Source organism: Martes martes, assembly GCF_963455335.1.
Source record: "Martes martes genome assembly, chromosome: 16".
NCBI classification, from domain to species: domain Eukaryota; kingdom Metazoa; phylum Chordata; class Mammalia; order Carnivora; family Mustelidae; genus Martes; species Martes martes.
Window position 1 is genome coordinate 42,640,392 of NC_137904.1, and position 20,687 is coordinate 42,661,078.

Sequence of the window (20,687 nt, forward strand, 5' to 3'; positions counted from 1 at the left end):
AGACCTCTTTCATCCCCCAAAGCTGGTCGGCCAGGGGGCATCAGTGGAGGAGGGCCCCCGATGGAACTCAGCCACTCTCTCTCAGGAGGTGCTGGTCGGCAGCTGAGCCCACAGGAGCAGAAAAACTGGACCTCACCCACTAAGTAATGCCTGCGACACCCCACTTCACCTCAGTCTCCCATTTTCTCAGGCTCTACTTATGGGGGAACGGGTAAGACTTGGGGCTGATAGGAAGCTGTGGCTGAAACCGGCCACATAGCTCCCATCAGCCTTGACCGTGATGCTTGAGAGAGCTGCAAAACAAAGCAGTCTCTCCCGTTGAAAAACCAGCTCAGGGCCCAGCTTCCTCCCGTGCCCGCCCCTTCACACTCCCCTGCATGCAGCTCCCTCGTGGCAGGAACGAAGAACCAGGCTCGGGAGGCGGCTGCAAAGGACAGGACGGCGGTTTTATATGTGGCCAAATACTTCTAGGGGAGTACAGATGGACAGACAGACAGATGGGGGCACAGGACACCAGACAGGGAGGGAGGAAGGTTGGGCAGTGGTATCTTCTAACCAGTGAGTGGAAGCTGCAACCCACCCCCAATGGGGGGGGTGGGACAACATTGGCACAGGAGGTGGCGAGACAGGCGTGAGGGGCCCATCCCTGAGGCGGGCAGCCGGGCAGGGCCCAGTCCTCGTTGGCACAATCGGCTCTCTCTGGCCCAGCTGGGTGCTGGGGAGGGGCAGGGCTGCTGGGCTGGAAGGATGCTAGGCTGAGGAACACTCATGGGGCCAGGGTGGGTACCAAGGCCTCTCCTGAGGGGAGTGGACATGGGTATAGAACAGCAGCAGCAGCCAAGCCCCCCAGGGGAGATCCGAGGTCCCGACGTGACCCCTGGGGTGGTGATCACCTCTTGGGCACCAACCTGCAGGGCCTCTCCCCTGGGGCCTCCGGGATAGTGAAGGAGCAGTTTTTTGGTTTCAAAATGAGGCGGACTAGTGTTCCACGGGTGCCATACCCAGATGAAACGGGGTGGGGGGCTCAGACACAGAGGGGCTCCCTCTTCTGATGGCAGTAGGCAAGGGAGGTTGTAGGCAAAGCTCATTCCTGGGGTGGGCGAAGGCCGAGGCATGGATGTGGAGGGGTGGGTAGCAGGGTCTCTGGCTGCCCGCTCTTCAGGGGTCCGGGTCTGGCTCTAGCAGAGGTCAGGACATTTGATGCCTGCCGCTCTCTACCCAGACCACTCCCCAAGACAAGCTCCCCATGGGGCTTCCATTCTCTACCTTTCACCCACCAGACAATGGTGCCAGGAAGCTGGGAGAGAGGTGGGCACGGTGAGGGACCCTGGATCTGGGGTTTGGGGAAGACAGCCCTCATGGGAAGGAGTCTATGCTCTCCCTCTCCAGGAAAAGCCCCCCTCACCCTTCCCAAATACTCCAGGTTGGGAAAAGAAAGGGCTACCCCATTTAGGACCCCTAGATAGAGCCCCAAGTAGAGAGTTAAGGAAGTGCACCTTTTCTCTGGGAGTGAGGGGAGAGAGCCCCCTGAAGTGGGGGAAAGGGGACACTGCGGAAAGGTGGGTATCCCTCCATCCATCCACACCAGGTAGGTGAAAACCTACAGCCAGGCTTTAAGGGAATCCCGGGAGCTAGGATGCTACCACGAAAGAAACCCCAAACAACCGGTGAAGGCATCTGAGAGGGAGACAGCGCCCCCTGGAGGAAAGATACACCCCCGGTGGTGAGCCCCTTGGTCCCTTACCTCCCCAGGGCTCAGAGCCCTTCCCCACCCCCCACCACGCGGCCTCTGTTTCTCAGCGGATGTAGACACCTCGCCCCCAGCCTTCCAGCTCATTCTTGTTGCGCCCCAAAACGGGACCCCCACCCTCGGCGCAGTAGCGGGCCTTATTCCGGCCACGGTTCCGGTTGTCGGTCAGCTCCTCTTCATAGTCTTCTTCCTCATCCTCCCAGGATCCCTGCCGGGCCGGTGGGGTGCTGCCCCCTGCAGGGTCTCCGAGCCCTGGCCCCTCTGAGGGGTCCGTTTCCATGTCCACACATGAGTCTCCCAGCTCCGTGTAGGCAGAGTTTCGGTTGCCAGGAGTGTCGGCATCAAACGTGTCTTGGCGAGACAGTGCCCGCAGGGTGCCTGCCCGGCCTGGTGGGTGGCTGCTGGGGTAAAGGCCTGGGGGCTGGCCCAGCTCCCCGGGGTACTCGTGCACGCTGGCGTGCTCCCCGGTGGCCCGCTCCAGCGACTGGTCCCCGGAAGGAAGGTAGGGTCCCTGGTTAGCAGACAGACAGCACACACCATGCAGATCAGGCAGGGGTGAGAGAGACACAACAAAGCAAGGCAGGTTAGTGATGGCACCAAGACATCCAGCCTGGCTAAAGGGGGTGGGCAGCTGGGCAAAGGGCTCTACAGCCCAGCCAGAGGACAGACCTCAGCCTTTGCTCCTCTATTGGGACAGTAGGCACCTAACTTTTGTAAGATACGAGGAGCCATGAACTCTTCCCGTAACCATGGTAGAAAGCCCATGAATAATTAGTCATTGCTTCCTCAATGCACGTCATTAATGCTGTCTTGGGCTAAATCATCATTAACAGCTCATTAGCATTGCCACTCGTTAGTGGTTGATTGAGTTAGTCACTGCTCCAGTTTTCCAAATATACTAAGGGGACTGCAGCTTGAGCTCACTAACCCTAGCTCCTTCAGCTCAAACCAGACCCTAATCACAGGCTTCCACAGCCCCACGCCTCCCCTATCCATTCCCTAGCCAGAGGACAAAGTCTCCAAGGTTGATAGGATTCCTGCCCTGACCCCAGCAAAAAAACCAAAGCAGTAGCCTGGGGAAAGCTGGCGGGTCTCCACCCCCAACCCCCTCCACACACAATCCCCTCCCCCTCCCCTGCCCCCAGAGACAATGAGGTGGCCCATCACCCTCAGCTCCAAATGCCACATAAAAGCGATCTGATGGTCACGGCCACCATGGAGGCAGCTGGGTGGGGTGCAAGAAGGCCTGGGTTCTAGTGTCATCCCCTGTCACTTCAAGCTGTGTGACCCTGAGCAAATGACTCTCCTCTCTATGGCCCAGTTTCTCTGTGGTGGTATGATGGGGATTAGACCAGCAGTTTCCAAGCTGTTCTCTGGAGACCCAAGGTGTCGGGAAGGGCACAGAAGTGCTTCAGGGGTCCCTGTGGAGGTGAAATGGAAGCCAAGCCACCAGCTCCCTCTGAGCAGAGCAAGGACACTTTATATACTGAGCTTCCTTAGAAGTTTCAATGAAGGGGCGCCTGAGTGGCTCAGTGGGTTAAGCCTCTGCCTTCAGCTCAGGTCATGATCTCAGGGTCCTGGGATTGAGCCCCACATTGGGCTCTCTGCTCAGCAGGGAGCCTGCTCCCCTCTGCCCCACCTGCCTCTCGGCCCACTTGTGATCTCCCTCTCTGTCAAACAAATAAAAAAAATTAAAAAAAAAAAAAAAAAGAAGTTTCAATGAACAAATGAGCTCTGTTACTGAAAACAAATCTGAAAAGCAACGGTCTTAGAATTATTTCACGGCTTTCTCCTGGCTCTAATCTAGAACCAAATACTTAATGGTGTGAGCTCAGAGATGGGAAGAAGCTCCCAAGGGAGGAGGTCCAGCCTAAGGCAGGGCCCCCACAGGAAGGCCTTTCCCGGAATCTCATTCACTGGGAGAAGGATGGAAGGTAGGGCATCAACTCACAAGATGCTTCATTCTGGGTCCCCTCTCAGGAAATTCCTGGGATTAGGGCTCTGAGAGAAGGGACAGTTTCTCTGGGTTAAATGGCCCTGCTCTGTAGGAACTGCCTGGGGCTGACAGCCCTTGCTCTGTTGGGTCTAAAATGGGGGGGAGGGGGGTGGGGGGAGGGGGGTGGGGGGAGCCTGGCTGGCTCACTTGGTAGAGCTTGCAACTCTTGATCTCAGGGTTGTGAGTTCAAGGCACACTTTGGGTGTAGAGTTTACTTAAAAAAAAAAAAAAACATAAATTTAAAAAATAAAAACAAAATGGCTGTGAAGTCCAGTGAAGAAAAATATCAGTCTTCCATATGTTTTTCTCCTAATCACCTGTCTTATAATAATGCCCCAATCAGGCCTCATATCCAAAAGCCCTTAGGGCAGCAGCTGTAGTCCTATGGGACAGGACAGGCCCAGGGAGACCCCCCCCATCCCATCAAAAACCACAGACACCAGAAGCTGCCACTCACCACATTTTTTACAAAATAAACCTCTTCCCTTCTTCCCCATGTTCCCTGAGCTCCAATTCCAAGCCTTGGACAGGAGGGGGGATGGGTGGGACACCTACATGGCATGCTCCTGCTGCTGGGGCACGGACCTAGCCCGCTGCGAGGCCTCCAGCCCGCCCCAGAAGCTGAGATTTCTCCTGAGTGAGGTGAGCACCTGTACCTGGAGGTTGGAGACAGGGGCAGGGCTGGCGGCCAGAGCTGCAGTAGCCATGGTACGGTTCAGCAGCGGATTGGGCGGAGTGCTGCTGGGCGGGTGTGTGGCCTTCCAATAGGCTTCCAAATATTCGGCCAAGTGCTCGCAGGCATCCTCCAATTGGTTCTCGTCCAGGATGATGTCAAACATTTCCTGCGGAGGCGGGGTTAGGGGCGGGGCTGGGATGAGCCGGGCGTGACCGAGGGGGTGAGGGTGTGGCCTGGGTGCAGTGGGTGGAGTCAAAGGGTTGAAGGACAAAGTTAAAAAGAAACCTCTGGATGTCCAGGAAGAGGACGACTCTCAGATATAGACACTGGCAGAAGTACAAAAGGTCTTGGCACCCAGACAGTCCAACCCTCTCGTCTTAGATATAAGGCAACCAAGTCTGGAGGCCGGCTTGATGCCCCACACAGAAGTGGGCTTCTGGGGCTCAAAAGCCATCTCTGACTGCCTGTCCGGCGCTCTTTTCCCGGAAGACCAGTTCACTCCCATAGACCCCACCCTGGTGCTCCTGGTCACTCTGTCTCTAATGCAGGCCAGAGGAAACAGGAGAACCCAAATATCCCCCCTGTCCCGGGGTCTGGGCACTCACGGGGGGACACTGCGCCAGCTTCTCTGAGGCCGCTATTTGGACATTGAGGTGTTTGGATTGAGACTTCCCTCGGGACTTGATGAGCCTCTGAAGTACCTGGTTTGGGGGGAGAGAAGAGGAGTTAGAGGGATCTCGCAGTGCACCAAGTCAGAGAAGCAGGTCCTGGGTGGAGCCAGCGTGTCAGGGCTGGGTAGGGGGGGAGGGACGCTCGATGACTCTCAGCCCTGACCACCTCTTCCAAAATGACCTCGCCAGGCCTGTGTCCATCCTAACACAATGCTCAGGCTCTCTCCCGGGTCTCATGCCAGCCTCTCCTGGGAAGTGGCTCTCTGAAAGGCAATGATTCACCTTCCTGATCCATGTCACCTTTACAGCCTTCACTGTCCAGGCAGGCATCCGCACGGGAACAGCGGCAGCCATCTTTGATGGGACACTTGCTGCGAACAGGCGCTGTTCTGTGCTTTCCACATGATCAGCTGGTTTAGTCCTGATAATATCTTACGAGGGAGCCACTATTATTATTCTCATCTCCACAGCAGTAATGATAATGGTAATAATAACTAAACAGAAAGCCATGACCTTCACTAAATGATCAAACTTAATGTCACCAACGACACAACAGACACCTCGCACCTCTTGAAAGACACGTCATGCCAAAATGCAAAACCTAAGCCTCATCACAAGCATACATCAAGCAAACCCACACTGAGGAACAGTCTACAAAGTCTGTGGTCTGTACTCTTCAAAAACGGCAGTGTCGTAAAAATCCAAGAAAGGCTGGGGAACTGTTCCGGTTTAAGAATGTGAAAGAAAGGGGCACCTGGGTGGCTCAGTGGGTTAAGCACCTGCCTTTGGCTCAGGGCATGATCTCGGGGGCCTGGGATTGAGCCTCAAGTAGGGCTCTCTGCTCAGCGGGGAGTCTGCTTCTCCCTCTCCTTCTGCCTCTCTGCCTCCCACTGCTTGTGCTCTCTCTCTCACTCGAGCTCTTTCTCATTCAAATACATAAATAAAATCTAAAAAAAAAAAAGAAATGTTAAAGAGATAAAGCAACTAAAGGTTAACACGTGATCCTGGATTGAGGGAGAAACTGCCATAAAGAGCATTATTGGGGCAACTGAAAAATGAAGGACTAAAATATTTCTGGAATTTGGCAACTGTACTGTGGTGATATAGATTAATGTCCTTGGTTCTTAAGAAACACACGTTGAAATACTTAGGAATAAAGACATGGTATGGTATCTTCAACCTACTCTCAAATGATTCAGAAAGAAAAAACACACATAAATACACATATACATAACACATACATAAAGCAAATGTGGCAAAATTGTTCATAATTAGTGAATCTGAAGAAAACTAAGTAATATACTTTAAATGGCTTAATTGGTGTGTGAATGATCTCAATAAAGCTGTTAAAAAAATTACTGAATCTGGGGGCGCCTGGGTGGCTCAGTGGGTTAAAGCCTCTGCCTTCGGCGCAGGTCATGATCCCAGGGTCCTGGGATCGAGCCCTGCATTGGGCTCTCTGTTGAGCGGGGAGCCTGCTTCCTCCTCTCTCTCTCTGCCTGCCTCTCTGCCTGCTTGTGATCTGTCTGTCAAATAAATAAATAAAATCTTTAAAAAAATCTTTAATAAAAAAAAAATTACTGAATCTGAGTGAAGGGCATTCAAAAATGGCAGTTCCTGGTACTATTCTGGCAACCCTTCTCTAGATTTGGAATTATTTCAAAACAAAAATCTTTTAAAAAGGTGGGGGGGTGCCTGGGTGGCTCAATCCAGCATCTGCCTTTGGCTCAGGTCATGATCCTGGGGTCCTGGGATCAAGCCCCACATTGGGCTTCCTGATCGGCAGGAATCGTGCTTCTCCCTCTCCCACTCCCCCTGCTTGTGTTCCCTCTCTCGCTTCTCTCTCTCTGTCAAATAAATAAACAAAATCTTTAAAAAGAGAAAAAAAAGGGGGCGTTTGGGTGGCTCAGTGGATTAAAGCCTCTGCCTTCGGCTCAGGTCATGATCCCAGGGTCCTGGGATGGAGCCCCGCATTGGGCTCTCTGCTCAGCAGGGAGCCTGCTTCTCTTCCTCTCTCTCTGCCTGCCTCTCTGCCTAATTGTGATCTCTGTCTGTCAAATAAAAAATAAAATCTTTAAAAAGAAAAGAAAAAGAATAGATACAGTGCTTAGTAGGTCCGGGTGTTTTGTATGCTTAATCCACCTATGTCATCCTCACAACCACCACACGAGGATCCCTATTTTGCAGGCGAGGAAATAGGCACAGAAAAGTTAGGTGACTTTGCCAAAAGAGCACAGAGCAAGGAGTAGCAGTGCTGGTTCATTAACTCCGGGTGCCCTGGTTCCAGAGTCCCCGCCCTTCACCTCGGTCAGTGCCCCTGGGAGAAATGGAAGGATCAGTCACTTCCCAGCTCACAAAGTGTTTTTGTATCCATTAACTCATTAGATCTTTTCAACCACCCCAGGGAAGACTTCAATCCTATCTTCCCCTTTCTACTCCTTAGAAACTTAGGACTCAGAAAGGTCAGGGTACCTGGGTGTTCCGCTCTTGGGTATGTTCCAAAATGGAACAGTTTTTTTTTTTTTAATGTTGTTTTTATTTATTTGACAGAGAATGACACACCGAGAGAGGGAACACAAGCAGGGGGAGTGAGAGAGGGAGAAGCAGGCTTCCCACAGAGCAGGGAACCCAAAGGAGCTCGATCCCAGGACCCTGGGATCATGACCTGAGTTAATGATTGAGCCACCCAGGTGCCCCTAAAATGGGAACAGTTATCACCCTTGGTTGTCAGTCATGAATCAGACAGAACTCGGGGCTCTTTCCATCATTACCTCAAATCCCCTCAACAATAACAAGGGAGGGACTTTAATTCCCATTTTACAGGTGAAGAAATTGAGGCTCAGAGGCTAAATAAATCCTCCAGAGATCCCAAGCTCAATAACAAAACAACAACCAACCAAACAACAAAAGTGAATGAATGAATGAATGAATGAATAAGTCAACCAGGGCAAAGGCTTGAACCTAATGCTGTTTTCTCACTTCAAATCCTTCACCTGAACTCGCCCTCCATGTTTCTCAAACCCCCACTAATGCCTAGGAGGGGAAACTCACAGAGCTGCAACACAAAAAAGAAGTAAATCAGCCTTCCTACCGATTCATCTCTATCAAGGTCCAAGCGAGGACAATGCAGCAAAAAGGGACAAAATCAAATGACAGAAAAGACCTCCCAACTGCCAAGTAGTTAGGTGACACTGTGACCAAAAAAAAGCACAGTTTTCTGGACCAAGGCCGGGAGGTCAACCAGAGTGGAGACAGGGGGCTGGCCTGCATGACCCTACAATGATACTTATACCAGCTAATACATAATGGGGCACATTATACCAGACCCTTTGCTAAGTGTTAAGCATTCACATTAGGTTCGATTTTCACAATGTCCATTTGATGGAGTTTTACAGAGGAGGAAAATAAGGCTCAGGGAGATTGGGTCACACAGTTAATAAGCAGTTGCTGGGACTGAAATACAGGCCACCCAACTCCGGAGCACTCCTGTCCCCACTAGGGTCAGGCTCTCGCACCCACCTTTGGAGAGGTGATCTTGATGTAAACAATGATGGGGGCCAGTGAGGTCTTGGAGAGCTGGGCTGGGTGGTTGATGGTGTCAGCATCCAGAGCGACCAACTGAAGGGTCCGGGCCAGCTCGAAGATTCGCTCGATCTCGCTCTGAACCTCAGCTGCGGGGCACAGAGTCACAGGGAAGGGGGAATGTAGGGGGGCCTCCTCAAGAGGCAATGGACAATCCAACCCTTCTGGAGATGCACCCCCTCCACCCTCCCCTCCCACATCGCAGGGTGGGCTCACCCAGGCTGGAGCGTGTGTTGGAGCGCTCGATGATGATGTGCTTGCTGGGGTTGTTGAGGACCGAGCGCTTAGCCAGCGAAATGTCCGCTGTCACACGAGTGATGGAGATCCTGAGGGATGGAGCAAGGGGAGTAAGGGATCAGGGTGGGCTCGAGTGCCCTGCCCACGCCCCCAGGCTCCAGGCCTGCCTCCTAGCCTTCAGTCCAAGGAAGCCCAGGATCATCATTCAAACCCACCCTGCCCATCCTCAGCAGCAGAGGACCACATGGGGAGCCAGCTCCCAGGGTCTTACCTGCCATCAAATCGATGCTTCAAGAAGTCAAATAAAGCTTTCTGCATCATGTCTGTAACCTGAGGTTGGGGGTTGGAGTGGGGGAGGAAGTCAGGTGTTTAAAGCCACTCAGGAAGGGTGGGCTGCTAAGTATACACCCTCATGTGCCATTTTCTTCTTTAATTCCTGAGATACATGGGCCCCTGGGGGAAGTGGGGGGTTCCTTCTGGGTCTGAGGAACTTCCAATGGGGTCTCTGATTCCAAAGGTTCTTCTAGGGGGATTCTCTGGGAAGACCCTTCTCAGGGGTGTCTTGGGGGAGGCACACTGGACCCTTCTGGGTCTCCCTGTGGGTCAGGCCCCTTTGGGGGCTTCTCTGAAGGTCTGTAGCCCTCTGGAGAGATACCCTGGGAATCTGGGCCCTTCCAGGGGATCTCCCTGGAGTCTGAACTTTCTGTAGCATCTTTCTAGAGGTCTGGGCCCCTCTGGGTCTACTCCCCTCTATGGGCTCCTACCTCGTAGCCCTTGAGCGACGGTCCCACCAGGACGATGGGTCTCATGGAAGGTACCACGTCATAGGGGGGCACATGCTCTGTCTGAGGTGGAAGCAGGGAGGGGGAACCCCACAGTGGAGATGGCATTAGCCCCTCTTCCCCAGCCTCCAGGCTCCCCCATGCATCCTCTCCTCCCCCTGCTCCCAAACCCAGATGTGGGGGATCAGGAGGGATGGCCAAGGAGAACCAGGGTGAGGGAAATGGGGGGGTGGGGGGGTGGGGAGGGCACGAGAATGGGTGTTAGAAGGTCCCACTAGCTCATCCCAGGGGGTGGGGAGGGGGACACAGAAAGCTGTGATACTCACCGACTTCTGCTTCTGTTTGGCTGGGTCCAGAGATTGCCAAGAGTGGGGAGCGGGGGGGCAGGGAGAGGGGAGGGCACCCAGGCAGGGGCAGAGGGCAAGGAAGGAGCCAGGACAAGAGAGGGAGGGAGAGTGGGCAGACGAGGAGAGATAACAAGGCATGCGTGTTAGTGACAGACAGAGCCAGAAAGAGGGGATGGGACCCCGTGCCAAGGGGGAGCCAGAGAAGGCCCAAGATCAGGGCTGGGAGAAGGACTGACAGTCAGTCCAGTGGACTTGGGAATATTCTGACATGCCCTTCCCCTTTCTGGGTCTTGGGAAAAGTTCTGGAAAGGGTGACAGCCCATAATTTGGTCCCCATCTCCTGCCTCTAGCGCAGTCCAACCTGCCCATTGTAAGCGTTCCTTAAACTGTCCCGATGTGCAGCCAGTAGACCCCCATGTGCCCACCCTAGCCCCACGGAGTCCAAAAAAGATAAAGAGGGGTCACTGTTACACTCTCCCCATCACACGCGGGGGTGGAGGGCAGACACGGAACATCCCAGTTTTGTTACCACCGGCCCCTGCTTCCCGTGGTGCTGGGGCAAGAGGGTACAGCTTTCCAAGGGAAGGGGTGCTTCAACTGCAGGAAACATCCCTTCCTGGAGGTGGGCCAGGGTGGGCTGGTGCGTGAAGCTGGACGTGCCTATTCCTGGTGCCATGCCAGCCCTCCCTGCTCCCCAAAGAACCAGGCCAGAGCTGCATCTGAATCTGTTCCAGCCCCTCCCACTACCAAAGAGCTGGGCCCTGACCCCCTTCCCTCTTGCCAGAACCCAGCAAGAATTACCTTCTTGAAGAAGGGGATGCGTTTGCCATGGGGTGGTGGGGTGGTGACACTGCTAACACTAGTCTTAGCAGAGCCGCTCTGCTCCCCGAGCTCTGCCTCCTCGTCCTCTAGCTCTAGGGGGTCTAGTTCAAAGGCTAAGTTAGTCATCTCATTACCTGGACCGCAGTCAGGAGAGAGAAGGGAGGCGAGGTGGGGAGGAGTGGATGGACATGGAGACACAAGTACAGAAGGCAGGGATGGGATGGGGAAAAAAGAAAGAAGAGGTGAATGGAACAGAGCTAGAAGAAATGAATGGGGATGGGGCAGGGGAGTCAGGCAGAGAGATGGAGCTCCCAAAGAAAGGGGAAGGAGAGACATGAGAGAATGGGCGCCGACAGGCCCAGCATGGGGGGTGTCCTACTCTTCACGGGGGGGGGGGGTACCCCTGGGTGTGTTTGGAGGATTCAGGACTGGGGTGCCCCCTACTGCATGGAAAGGAGGAGACAGGCAGTGCAGAGACCACCCCACCCAGGAGCTCCCCTGCCCCACCCCCCCAGTTCCCCAAGGTGGCAGCAGCTCTTACCACTGGCAGGGGGCGTGGGGCGGCGGGTGCCAGTCACCACGTCTCCTAGGCTGGAACTGGAGTTGTCACCTGATTTGCTGTGTGGGCAGAGAGGCAAACGGAGCTGTGAGCGGAGGGGTAGGCGTGAGGGCGGGGGAAGCTTGTTCTCTCACAGGCTGCCTGCCCCCCACTCCCTTTGGAGATTCTCCAGCCCCACGGGTGACACCCGCAGGCAGCTGGGCCCTTGGGGCAAGTGGTCAACCTTTGCACCCGAGTCCCAGCTAGAGGGCCCCCTTGTGGTCCCCAGCTAGACACCTGGAGCTGAGGCGGTTCTGGCGCAGCTTCTGTTCCTGCAGGAGGCGCAGGCTGTCCAGCTTGACTGGGCTGGGGATGAAGCCAACCTCACAGCCCTCCTTCACCAGTCGTCCGATCCACCAGTCGTTATTATATTTCTGGGGACAGCCACAGCAGGTGGGGTGGGAGAGACCAAGGAGGAGCTTGCAGGGGCAAGTCAGCAGCCACCCTAGGGGGAAACCACCCCAGCACCTGCCAAGCCTCCCCAGGGGATGGCACATCCCCCCACACCCCGGCAAAGAGCCAGCCCCCAGGTCTCAGAACAATCCCGGGACTTGTATCCACTCAGGCCACAGATCACCCCACCCCCAGCGGGTCCTCATCCCACCATGGGCTCACCGCACCCTGGAAAGGCAGGAAGAGGAGCAAATGCTGACACCCACATGTGCCTGCACTCTGCCACTCCCCTAACAGATCTCAAAAGCTGTGTGACCTCGGCATCACCACCCCATTTTACCAATGAAAGTTAGAGGCTCAGAGAGGGGAAGAGATTTCTCTAAAGTCACACAGCAGATTCAGCCAAGCTCTGCTAAGCTCAGAAGTCTTTTTCCGCTAGAGCTCCGGCTGCCCCTCTCCTGGTACCCGCTACCCTGCACCGCTCCCCCCCCAACTCTTCCAGACACCAAGTGTTCTCTCCACCTCTTTGATGTGCAGGAAGTCCTTGGGCTCGAAGGTGATGGCCACTCCCTGCACTGGCACCTCATCCCCAGGAGATGGGTTGTAGCCGACATTTGTCCGCACAGCAAATGCCACCGGCTTGGTCTAGAGGTGCACAGGGAGAATGACAAAAGGAGGGTTAAGCCATGATGTACTATACAGGATGCGGATGATGTGGAGGTTTTTTGTGTTGATCATTAGAAAGTATACTGAATTGTTTAAGTAGTTTTCCTGTATACATGTTAAATTTCACTGTTAAAAAAAAAATAGAATTTGGCCTTCTCAGAATGGAGGGGGCCACTGCGAATTGGACGTAGTAGCCTGGAATGACATCTGGAAAGAATATTAGTAATAATAATAATAATAACTGCAGCTACATTTACTGTGCCAGGGCCTGTGTTACATGTTTTACAAGGATTACCTCATTTATTCACCACAAAAGCCTTAGGAAGTTAACTATTAGGAGCACCTGGCGGGTTCAGTCTGTGGAGCACATGACTCTCGATCCCGGGGTTGTGAGTTTGAGCCCCATGTTGGGTGTAGAGATTATTTAAAAAAAAAAAAAACAAAAATTAAATTAAATCTTAAAAAAAATTTTTAAAAAGGGGGAGGGGGCAGCTGGGTGGCTCAGTCATTAAGCATCTGCCTTCAGCTCAGGTCATGATCCCAGGGTCCTGGGACTGAGCCCTGCATTGGGCTTCCTGCTCGGCAGGGAGTCTGCTTCTCCCTCTCCCACTCCCCCTGCTTGTGTTCCCTCTCTCACTGTGTCTCTCTCTGTCAAATAAATAAAATCTTTATAAATAAACAAATGTTAACTACTATTATTATCTTCATTTTAAGGAATGAGGAGACCAAAGTTCAGAAAGGTGAAGCAGCTTGCTTGAGATCACGCAGCTAATGAGGATCAGCCCAGGACACACTGGACTCCAGAAAGAAGTGGAGAGTCTCAAGTTTCTATTACGTGTGGCAACACTATTAAGCACCTGTTATACTACACAAGAAGGCAAGTAGTATAGCCCACATTTTATGGCTGTAAGACAGGGGCACATCGAGGCCTTGGGGTATACCAGCTGATAAGTGTCAGGGCCAAAACTTGACCCTGGGTCTGTTCAGCCCATCTCTAAGGCCTGGGGTGGGGGAAATAGCGCCAGCACAGCCCCCCAACTCTGTATTTCTCACCTTGGCTTTCTCAAGCTGGGCTAATGCCTGGCGCTCTGCCTCCTTCCTTAGGGCTTCCCGGTCCTCCTCCAGAGACACGTCAGAGTCCGAGGGTCGGCTGGTGTAGGACTCCGCCGAGCCCTAAAAACAGACCAGGCTGACTCAGGGCCCACACTGCCTCCCGGTTCCTAGGCCTTGGAAGGCACAGAGGGGCCACCCATCATGGATCCCTCAAGCCCCAGCCACCCCAGCGTGATGCCACAAGGGCTAGGAAAAGGTGGTATTTAGATGAGAGGAACCAGGGACTGAGATTGGCAGACCCCTGGGAAAACTGTGGCCCTAGGAAGGGTGACAGCAGCAAGCAGGGGGTTAAGCAGGTCCCAGGACAGCTGCTTGGGGCCCAGGGAGGGGTGGGAACCTGATAGGGGCACAGTGCAGGGGAGGAGTGCCAGGGGACGAGTCTCCACTCCCTGTTCCTCCTTCCCTCCCCTGTCCCCAAGACCACAAGGGCTGAGACAGACTCAGGAGAAGCCCACTGAGTCCTTCCAGGGACAGTAGTCACAAGCATAGGCCTGAGCTCTCTGCACCATTGGCAGCAGGCAGCCTGCTCTGCAGGATGGGGCCACCAAAAATTTTGCTGTCTTCTGCTCAAAGGTGAGAGGAGATAAAATCCTACTTCCCTGGCCAGAATCAGAGGAACCCCAATCCTCAGGCTCTTACAAGATCTAAAAAGAGAACCCAAGATTCCTAGGGTAGTGCAGGCGAAAAAGGCAAGTGAAGAACAGAACATGGGGCAGGCCTTGCTCTGATACTAGGGCTGCTGGTTGCTAGGGTCTCGGCAGGTCCACAAGTCTGGCTATGCCAGGAAGCTGTCCTTGACCATGTGGACCATCCCAGAGCACACGGAATTCCCTCAGGGATGCAGGTGCATGGGTGAGACCCAAAGTGTCAATGAACATGCTTATTCACAGGCGTGCTTGGGTGTGCAACTTCGAGTGCATTTAGGAGGGTGTTCTCCAGTGTGTGCTGGATATGCACAACTGAACACAGACAGGTGCACCTACGCGCAGCCGGGAGGCGGGGGAGGGCACCCTAGGTGTGAATGTCCCTGCCTGTGTGGGGCACATGAGGGCAGGAGCCAGGAGGTGTGCATCTGTATGACTACACAAATGGGGTGGTGCAGGGACAGGGGCAGGAGGGGATACGGAGGAAGAGTTGGACTACACCCATGTCGGGGGTCTTTCCTGAGGCCATGAAAGGGTCACTTGGCCAGGAATGCCTGGGGGACCTGGGAAAGGGAGAAAACAAAGTCCCAACTTCCCCAGAGGGTCCTGTCATTAGCTAGGGAGGCTGCCCACTCCTTTCCCAGCCAAATCACAAAAATGGGAGACTTGTGAAGGTGCAAGATTGGGGTGGGGGTGGGGTCACTAATAAGAGCCAGAAAAGACAAAAGTGAAGGAGGGTGAAAAACAGCTCATCTCCACTCTCCACCCGTCCTGATGAGAGCACTAAGAATCAGGGAGACAGATGCCCAGAGAGCCGGAGAAACAGACCCAGAGACAGCGTGGCAGACAGGCATTTACTGATCCTTACAGAGATGCGCGCGTGCACACGCACGCACACACGCACGCGCACGCGCACGTGCAGACACTCACACGCACGCGCACGCGGTAGACATATCAGAAATGGCAGGAGCAGGGTAACAGCGAGGAGGCAAGGAGACAGGCTAGAGTGAGGGTTCTCCCCATCAGCTTTCCCTTTGGGCCTGCTCCCACCCACCCCAATTCCCACCCCATCCCTAGCTCACCACTACGAGGGTCCGGCTGGGCGCCTCCATCCCGGCGCCCTCAGTGCCTGGCCCTGCCGGCCTAGGGGGTGGCCCAAACTGCCCGTTCCCCCAGGGGGCTCAGGTTACAAGCAGAGTTGCTACATGTGCAAACTGCTAGGGTATATTTAGCTCAGAGATGTGGCAAGGCCTGCCCCCCCCACCTCCCTGCCACCTACTAGGGTCAGAGCTAGGGAGCTGAGAGGAGGAAGGACTGAAGGCTGGGGGTCTGATGCCCTGGGGGGGAGGGGGCAAACACTGAATAAAGGAACCAAGGGCTCTTTTCTGTCAAGAGGAGTTGCACGGAACATAGCGTCATTCCTCCTGGCTCTGGCCCTGGCCCAGTCCTGCAACAGGAGGGATGAGGAAAAGACTGAAGAAAGGACTTCCTGTCTGTCTGTGTACTTAGAAGATGCTGGGATGAAGTGCTCCTTGTCTGACCCTCTCAAGTCAGGCCCGGGCTCACATGTGCCAAGTGTTGTGGAGACAGAAGAGTCATAAAGGGCCTCATTCCACAACCTGGAATCAGTCAGTGGGTGTGCCTGGCACCACCCTCTCTATCCAGCCTGAGGAGGTGGGGGGCTGACCTCCCTACTGTCCTCTGCCCTCATATGCCCTGCCCATTTCCCCTTTTGACGTACTCCCTTTCCTTATCTGATCCCAAGCCTCTCTCGCCTTTTTTGGGTACCAGGTTTTGTTGAGATGCTCTGTAGTCATAGCAACCACATGGTTCTCTGGCTGCCTCTCCCTGAGCCTGAGATGGCCTGGGGTTGAGAGTGAGAACAGAGAGGAGAATGGCATCTTCCTGACTGAGAAAAGACCCCAGAAAGCTATCCAGCCTCCTGCAGCCAGGGGTGCTGGGCTATAGTCCTCTCTAAAACCAACTCCCTCCTGCCCTCACCCCCTCCAACACACTTTCTTTTTGCATAGTCAAGAACGGTCAGCTGGACGGGCCGGAGGGCATTTCCTCCTTGCCATACCTCACCAGGGTTCCAGGGACCCAAAGGACCTGGCTCCTCATCTCTTAGGCTCTGCCTCTACCCCACGCTGTCACAGGTTCTGGGGGAGGACATGGAAGCAGACAGCCGGCAGGGGGAGTGGGTGACAGCCCGAAGCAAGCTAGAAGGAGGCAGGCCAGGCTGTCCCTGAATGAGATGACGCAGGCAGGCAGCAGGGGCTGGTGCCTGGAGCTGGGGGAGGGGCAGGGCGGGGGCTGAGGGAGTGGGTGCAGGCTGACAGTGTGTGTAGGAGAGGTCACCGGGGGAAGGGTGATGGGGTGGTTCCGGCCAGGTGACAAATGACAGGGGGAGGGTGCCTAGAGAAAAGCCTCAGTCCCAGCTCACCAATGCTGGTCTCCACCAAGCAGCCCACCTCCTTCCTCTTAGCCCAGCCTCCCCATTACCTGGCGGACAAAACTGTTGGACGTGGTATCCGAGGACGTGCTCCCATCCGACCTTTTGAACCGCCCTTTCCTCTTGCTGTATTTGCCCTGGGGGAGCCAGGAATGGACAAGAGTGGAATCAGAAAGGGCCGTTCCCAACCCTCATCCCATCAGGCCCAGAGCTACAGCCAAGCTTTGGGAATATCATTCCCTGGTCTGAGCAGCCCCACCCCCCCCATCTTCTTCCAGAGATGGTACAGCCCGGAATGGGGGGGAGGGAGGACCCAGACCACAGCCTTGGGCTGGGGGGACAGTGGGAGAGAACCTTAGGAAACCCAGAAACCCCCAAACCAAGCCAGAGAGACTGGGAACAGGGAGGCGCTGAGAAGCTGGAGACTCATTAGGCAGCAAAGCTAATTAAGATGCTGGGCAGGCTGCAGAGTCCTCCGGGGAAGGGAGAGGCTGCCTGCAGTGTGAGGGGGGCAGAGAGAGCTGGGGAAAGTCCCCCGCCCTTTCCTCCTCTGCTGGAGCAGAGGGGGGCTGATTGTGCCTGTGGCCCCCAGAGTGACAAGGAATCGCCAACCTGGGCCCAGCTTGGCTTATCCTGAACCCAAATCTTGCCTTCATTTTTCCGCAGAGTGGGGAGGGGAGTGGCAGCTCTCAATTCTTGGAGACCCAAAACCAGATTTCTGGGAAAGGGGGGCCCAAGAGATGGGGCATGGAACTGTATTTGGAAAGGAAACATCTAACCCCAACCCAGCCCAGAGTCATGGGGGCAGGTTTAACAACACAGCCTCCCTCCCCACCAACACCAGCAGGACTGTTTCTCAGGCCCCTCTTCATCATCACGGTGGTCACACCTCTCCCCAAGAGGGAGAGGACTCAAGCTTCCACTCTCTAACCCCTGGAGCCGCTGCCCATAGCCAGTTCCCACCAGGCTGCATCAATCTGAATGCTCCTCGGCCGTGCCCCAAGACAAGACTAGGACACAGCCCCCACAAGGCCCGGGGGTAGGCTAACTCAGCCTCACTGGCTGGGCTTCTGGCTTGGGTGGAGCGGACACTGTCTGACCTCTCGAGCAGCCACACATTCAGGTATTTCCAGGCCTCCGTCAAGGGGGCTCATCCTTGCCTTCCCTAACTCACATACACACTTGGCCCCAGGCAGTCCAGAGTGTGTTGGGGAGAGATGATGGGGGGTTCAGGCCCTCCAGACCCTTGCTCCCAGCCACCATCCTAGAGTTTCTTTGCCCAAGAAGCTAGATAAGACATGATCAGACTGGGGGCTCTGGTTCCTTGGGCCTGAGTACAAGAAGGAGCATGGGTAGATGGGAGAGAAAGGTACCTGGGAACCCTTCAAAATTCCTCCCTCCCATCCCCTTCTCTCAAACCAAACACATACCCAACCTCTAGGACTGAGGATCCTTACAAACTTAAAAGAATCCTCCAGTGAGCCCCAGACTCTCTTTCACACCATCACCACCACCCCAGGATGGAAAAAGGGAGTGGCACCCAGAGAGACAAGGGACAGCTGAAAGGAAGGCCCCAGTCAGCTGCCTCCCAGGCTCCAAGGGGCCTAGGGTGGAGAAGGGAGGTATTTTTAGGTCTAACCTGACCCCCCCACCACCACATGCCCATCAACCACATTTTCATGGTGGTTTCAGTTGCTCCAGGCTGGTCACAGCAAGAAAAGAGTTAATGGTATCCTACACTTGGGATTTTGCCAGATTGGAGAATGGCCTTGTCCCAGAGAAATCCCTTGGCGCGACCACCCTGGACTCTGACCAGTCACCCCAGACTCTGCTGGTCACTCCGTGGGCCCGCACCACACCCAAGAACACCCCTTCCTGGGGATAACCCAAGTTACCCACAAAGTGTGACTGGGGGTGGGCCGCAGACACCTCCCCCCAATCCCCAGGTAACAGGGCTTTCTCCCCTCCAGGACAGTGAGTTGGCATCCATCCAACTTTCCAAACTTTGGAGGCGTTTTCTAAGGCTGGGGAGGGGAGGAGGGTGAAGAAGGAAAGATAACGTGGGTGTTGGGGGAGGGAAGGCGGTCCAACAGGAGGATGTAGCTGAGGTGCCAGGATGGGGGCCTAGCCCGGGGCCGGCCCCTTCCCCACCCTCGAAAGGCCCGTGTCTGCGGCTCCGAAGGCCTGCTGGCACCGCCCTGACCACCGCCTCGGCCATCTCCCAGTGCCACCCCCGCCCCACCCACTCCCGCCTGGCGCCCCCCGAACATGCTCTGCGTCGCCCCCTTGCTTGAGCTCTCTCTCTAGCCTCCCTCAACCCCTGTATGCCCCGCCAGCACCCCCATTCTCCAGCCCTGGAGCCAGTACCAGAGCAGGAGGGACACTGACGCGAGGGAGCGGAGGCGAGGGTGACAGGCGGCCCGACCGCCCCCTCCCCGCTCCGCCAAACCGCAGCCCAACTCCAGGCCAAGCGCCCATCAATCATTAACCGGCAGGGACTGGGGGCGCGCAGGCGCCCCTCGCCCCTCCGCGCCGGGCACATAACTCTTTCCCCGCGTCCCTTTTGCCGACCCCACAAGGTCCGCGGGAGCGGCCCCCTGCCCTCGGGCCCGGCCACCACACCTCACCTGCGGGCTGGGGTCGAACACCTCCATGGGGATCTCCTGGGAGGGTGGGTAAGGGCTCCGGGACATGCTGGTCTTCTGGACCATGGAGAGGAGCCTCCCCTCCGGCCGCCGGTCCGGCCCAGCCGGGCGCCCTCAGCGCATGAGAGAGGCCGTCGGAACCGAGAGCCGCGCAGCGCAGCCGGTGCCCGCTCCAGCCACCTGGCCCGGCCTTCGGCTGCCCTCTTCCTGCCTCGCGTCCCTCCTCCCGCTCTCTCCTCTGCCGCCGCCGCCTCCTCCGCCCCTGAAGCCTCAGCATCTCCCCCCGCCCCCTCCGCTCCCACCTGCCCCTCCCTCCCTCCCTCCGCCCGCCCTCCCTCCGCCCGCCCCGGCCCCGCCCCTCGCAGCCCCTCCGCGGGCTCCGCACAGACAATGGGAGGGCGGCCGGAGGGAGGCACGCCCCTCCCGGCTCTGGAGGTGGGTCAGCGCCAGCCTCCAACTGGCCTGGGGTGAGAGTGGCCCACTCTGGGTCGGGGGGGTAGGGAGGAAAGTGAGGCCTTGCCTTGGGGTAGGGACCGGGGACCGCGGTTTACCGGTGGATGCCGAGCGCCGCTGGAGGTGAAGCTTGGATTGGCACGCCCCCCACCCCACTCGCCCCACGCTTCCGTCCCAAACCGCTCTCCCTTCGCGGGTCTGCCCATTCCACTTCAGTGTGGGCCGCCGGAACTTCCCTCGTTGATCCTGGCACCCGGCTTTAACTCCTTTCTCCCCGGTGTGGTCACAGGCTGCCTTGAACCAAACAGAAAGACCCCTCTGCCTCCAAAAGGACGATGCCCTCCGGAGGTGGAGGCAGAGTCTGAGACTGAGGCTGAGGCTGGGGTGATGAGAGTGTCCAAAGGGAGTCCCAACACAGAGAGCAATAAGAAATCCCAGGGACCCAGGAGTCCTTCTGGCTTTGTCCCTCATATCCCCCCAGGCCCTTCCAGAAGGCAAGGTGCCCGTTTCTTGGAAGAGAGAGGAAAAAGGAGGGAGAAATGTGGAGCTGAGAGAGTGGCTAAAATCAGATCTAGAGACTTTTGACCTAGAATTGCTCCCCATTCATCCTTGATTTGGGGTCAAATATCCAAGGCCTGGATCCCACCCACCATCACCTATGGAGAGCAAAAGAGTAAGGGACTCTGGCAAAAACTTTGGTATTAGGGCACCTGCCTGGCTCAGTCCCTTGAGCATGTGATTCCTGATCTCAGGGTGGTGAGTTAGAGCCCCACCTTGGACATAGAGATGAGTTAACAACAACAGCTCTGGTGTCCATTTGGTTCAGGCTCACTCAGTCATGTGGCCCTGGACAAGTCACT

At 55.8% G+C, this 20,687-nt stretch overlaps 1 protein-coding gene across 3 annotated transcripts; it reads right to left on the reverse strand.

Moving 5' to 3' along the window:
- Positions 1 to 426: 426 nt before the first annotated feature.
- Positions 427 to 19,614, reverse strand: CACNB1 (calcium voltage-gated channel auxiliary subunit beta 1). 3 transcript variants are annotated; one of them, XM_080826938.1, is made up of 14 exons: positions 19,357 to 19,614; positions 16,780 to 16,866; positions 13,574 to 13,693; positions 12,377 to 12,499; positions 11,699 to 11,835; positions 11,405 to 11,481; positions 10,843 to 10,997; positions 9,677 to 9,757; positions 9,184 to 9,242; positions 8,892 to 9,001; positions 8,613 to 8,764; positions 5,028 to 5,123; positions 4,403 to 4,588; positions 427 to 2,261 (listed from the first exon to the last, which is right to left on the reverse strand). In XM_080826938.1, the coding sequence occupies exons 1-14, from the start codon at positions 19,438 to 19,440 to the stop codon at positions 1,797 to 1,799; spliced, it is 1,932 nt and encodes a 643-aa protein (XP_080683064.1). In that variant the 5' UTR covers positions 19,441 to 19,614; the 3' UTR covers positions 427 to 1,796. The 3 variants fall into 3 exon arrangements, with proteins under 3 accessions (XP_080683064.1, XP_080683065.1, XP_080683066.1); XM_080826939.1 differs by lacking the exon at positions 10,843 to 10,997 and adding an exon at positions 10,021 to 10,040 and having other exon boundaries at positions 19,357 to 19,611; XM_080826940.1 differs by lacking the exons at positions 427 to 2,261; positions 16,780 to 16,866; positions 19,357 to 19,614 and adding an exon at positions 15,360 to 15,452 and having other exon boundaries at positions 3,947 to 4,588.
- Between the last annotated feature and the right edge of the window lie 1,073 nt (positions 19,615 to 20,687).

What these genes read in the sequence shown, in the direction of transcription:
- CACNB1 (XM_080826938.1), bottom strand. Translation starts at nt 19,440, where the DNA reads ATGGTCCAGAAGACCAGCATGTCCCGGAGCCCTTACCCACCCTCCCAG. An exon ending in CCCAGCTTGAGAAAGCCAAG is followed by an intron (nt 12,500 to 13,573) that starts GTGAGAAATACA and finishes GTGCACCTCTAG; the next exon opens with ACCAAGCCGGTGGCATTTGC. An exon ending in AAGCATCGATTTGATGGCAG is followed by an intron (nt 9,002 to 9,183) that starts GTAAGACCCTGG and finishes TCCATCCCTCAG; the next exon opens with GATCTCCATCACTCGTGTGA.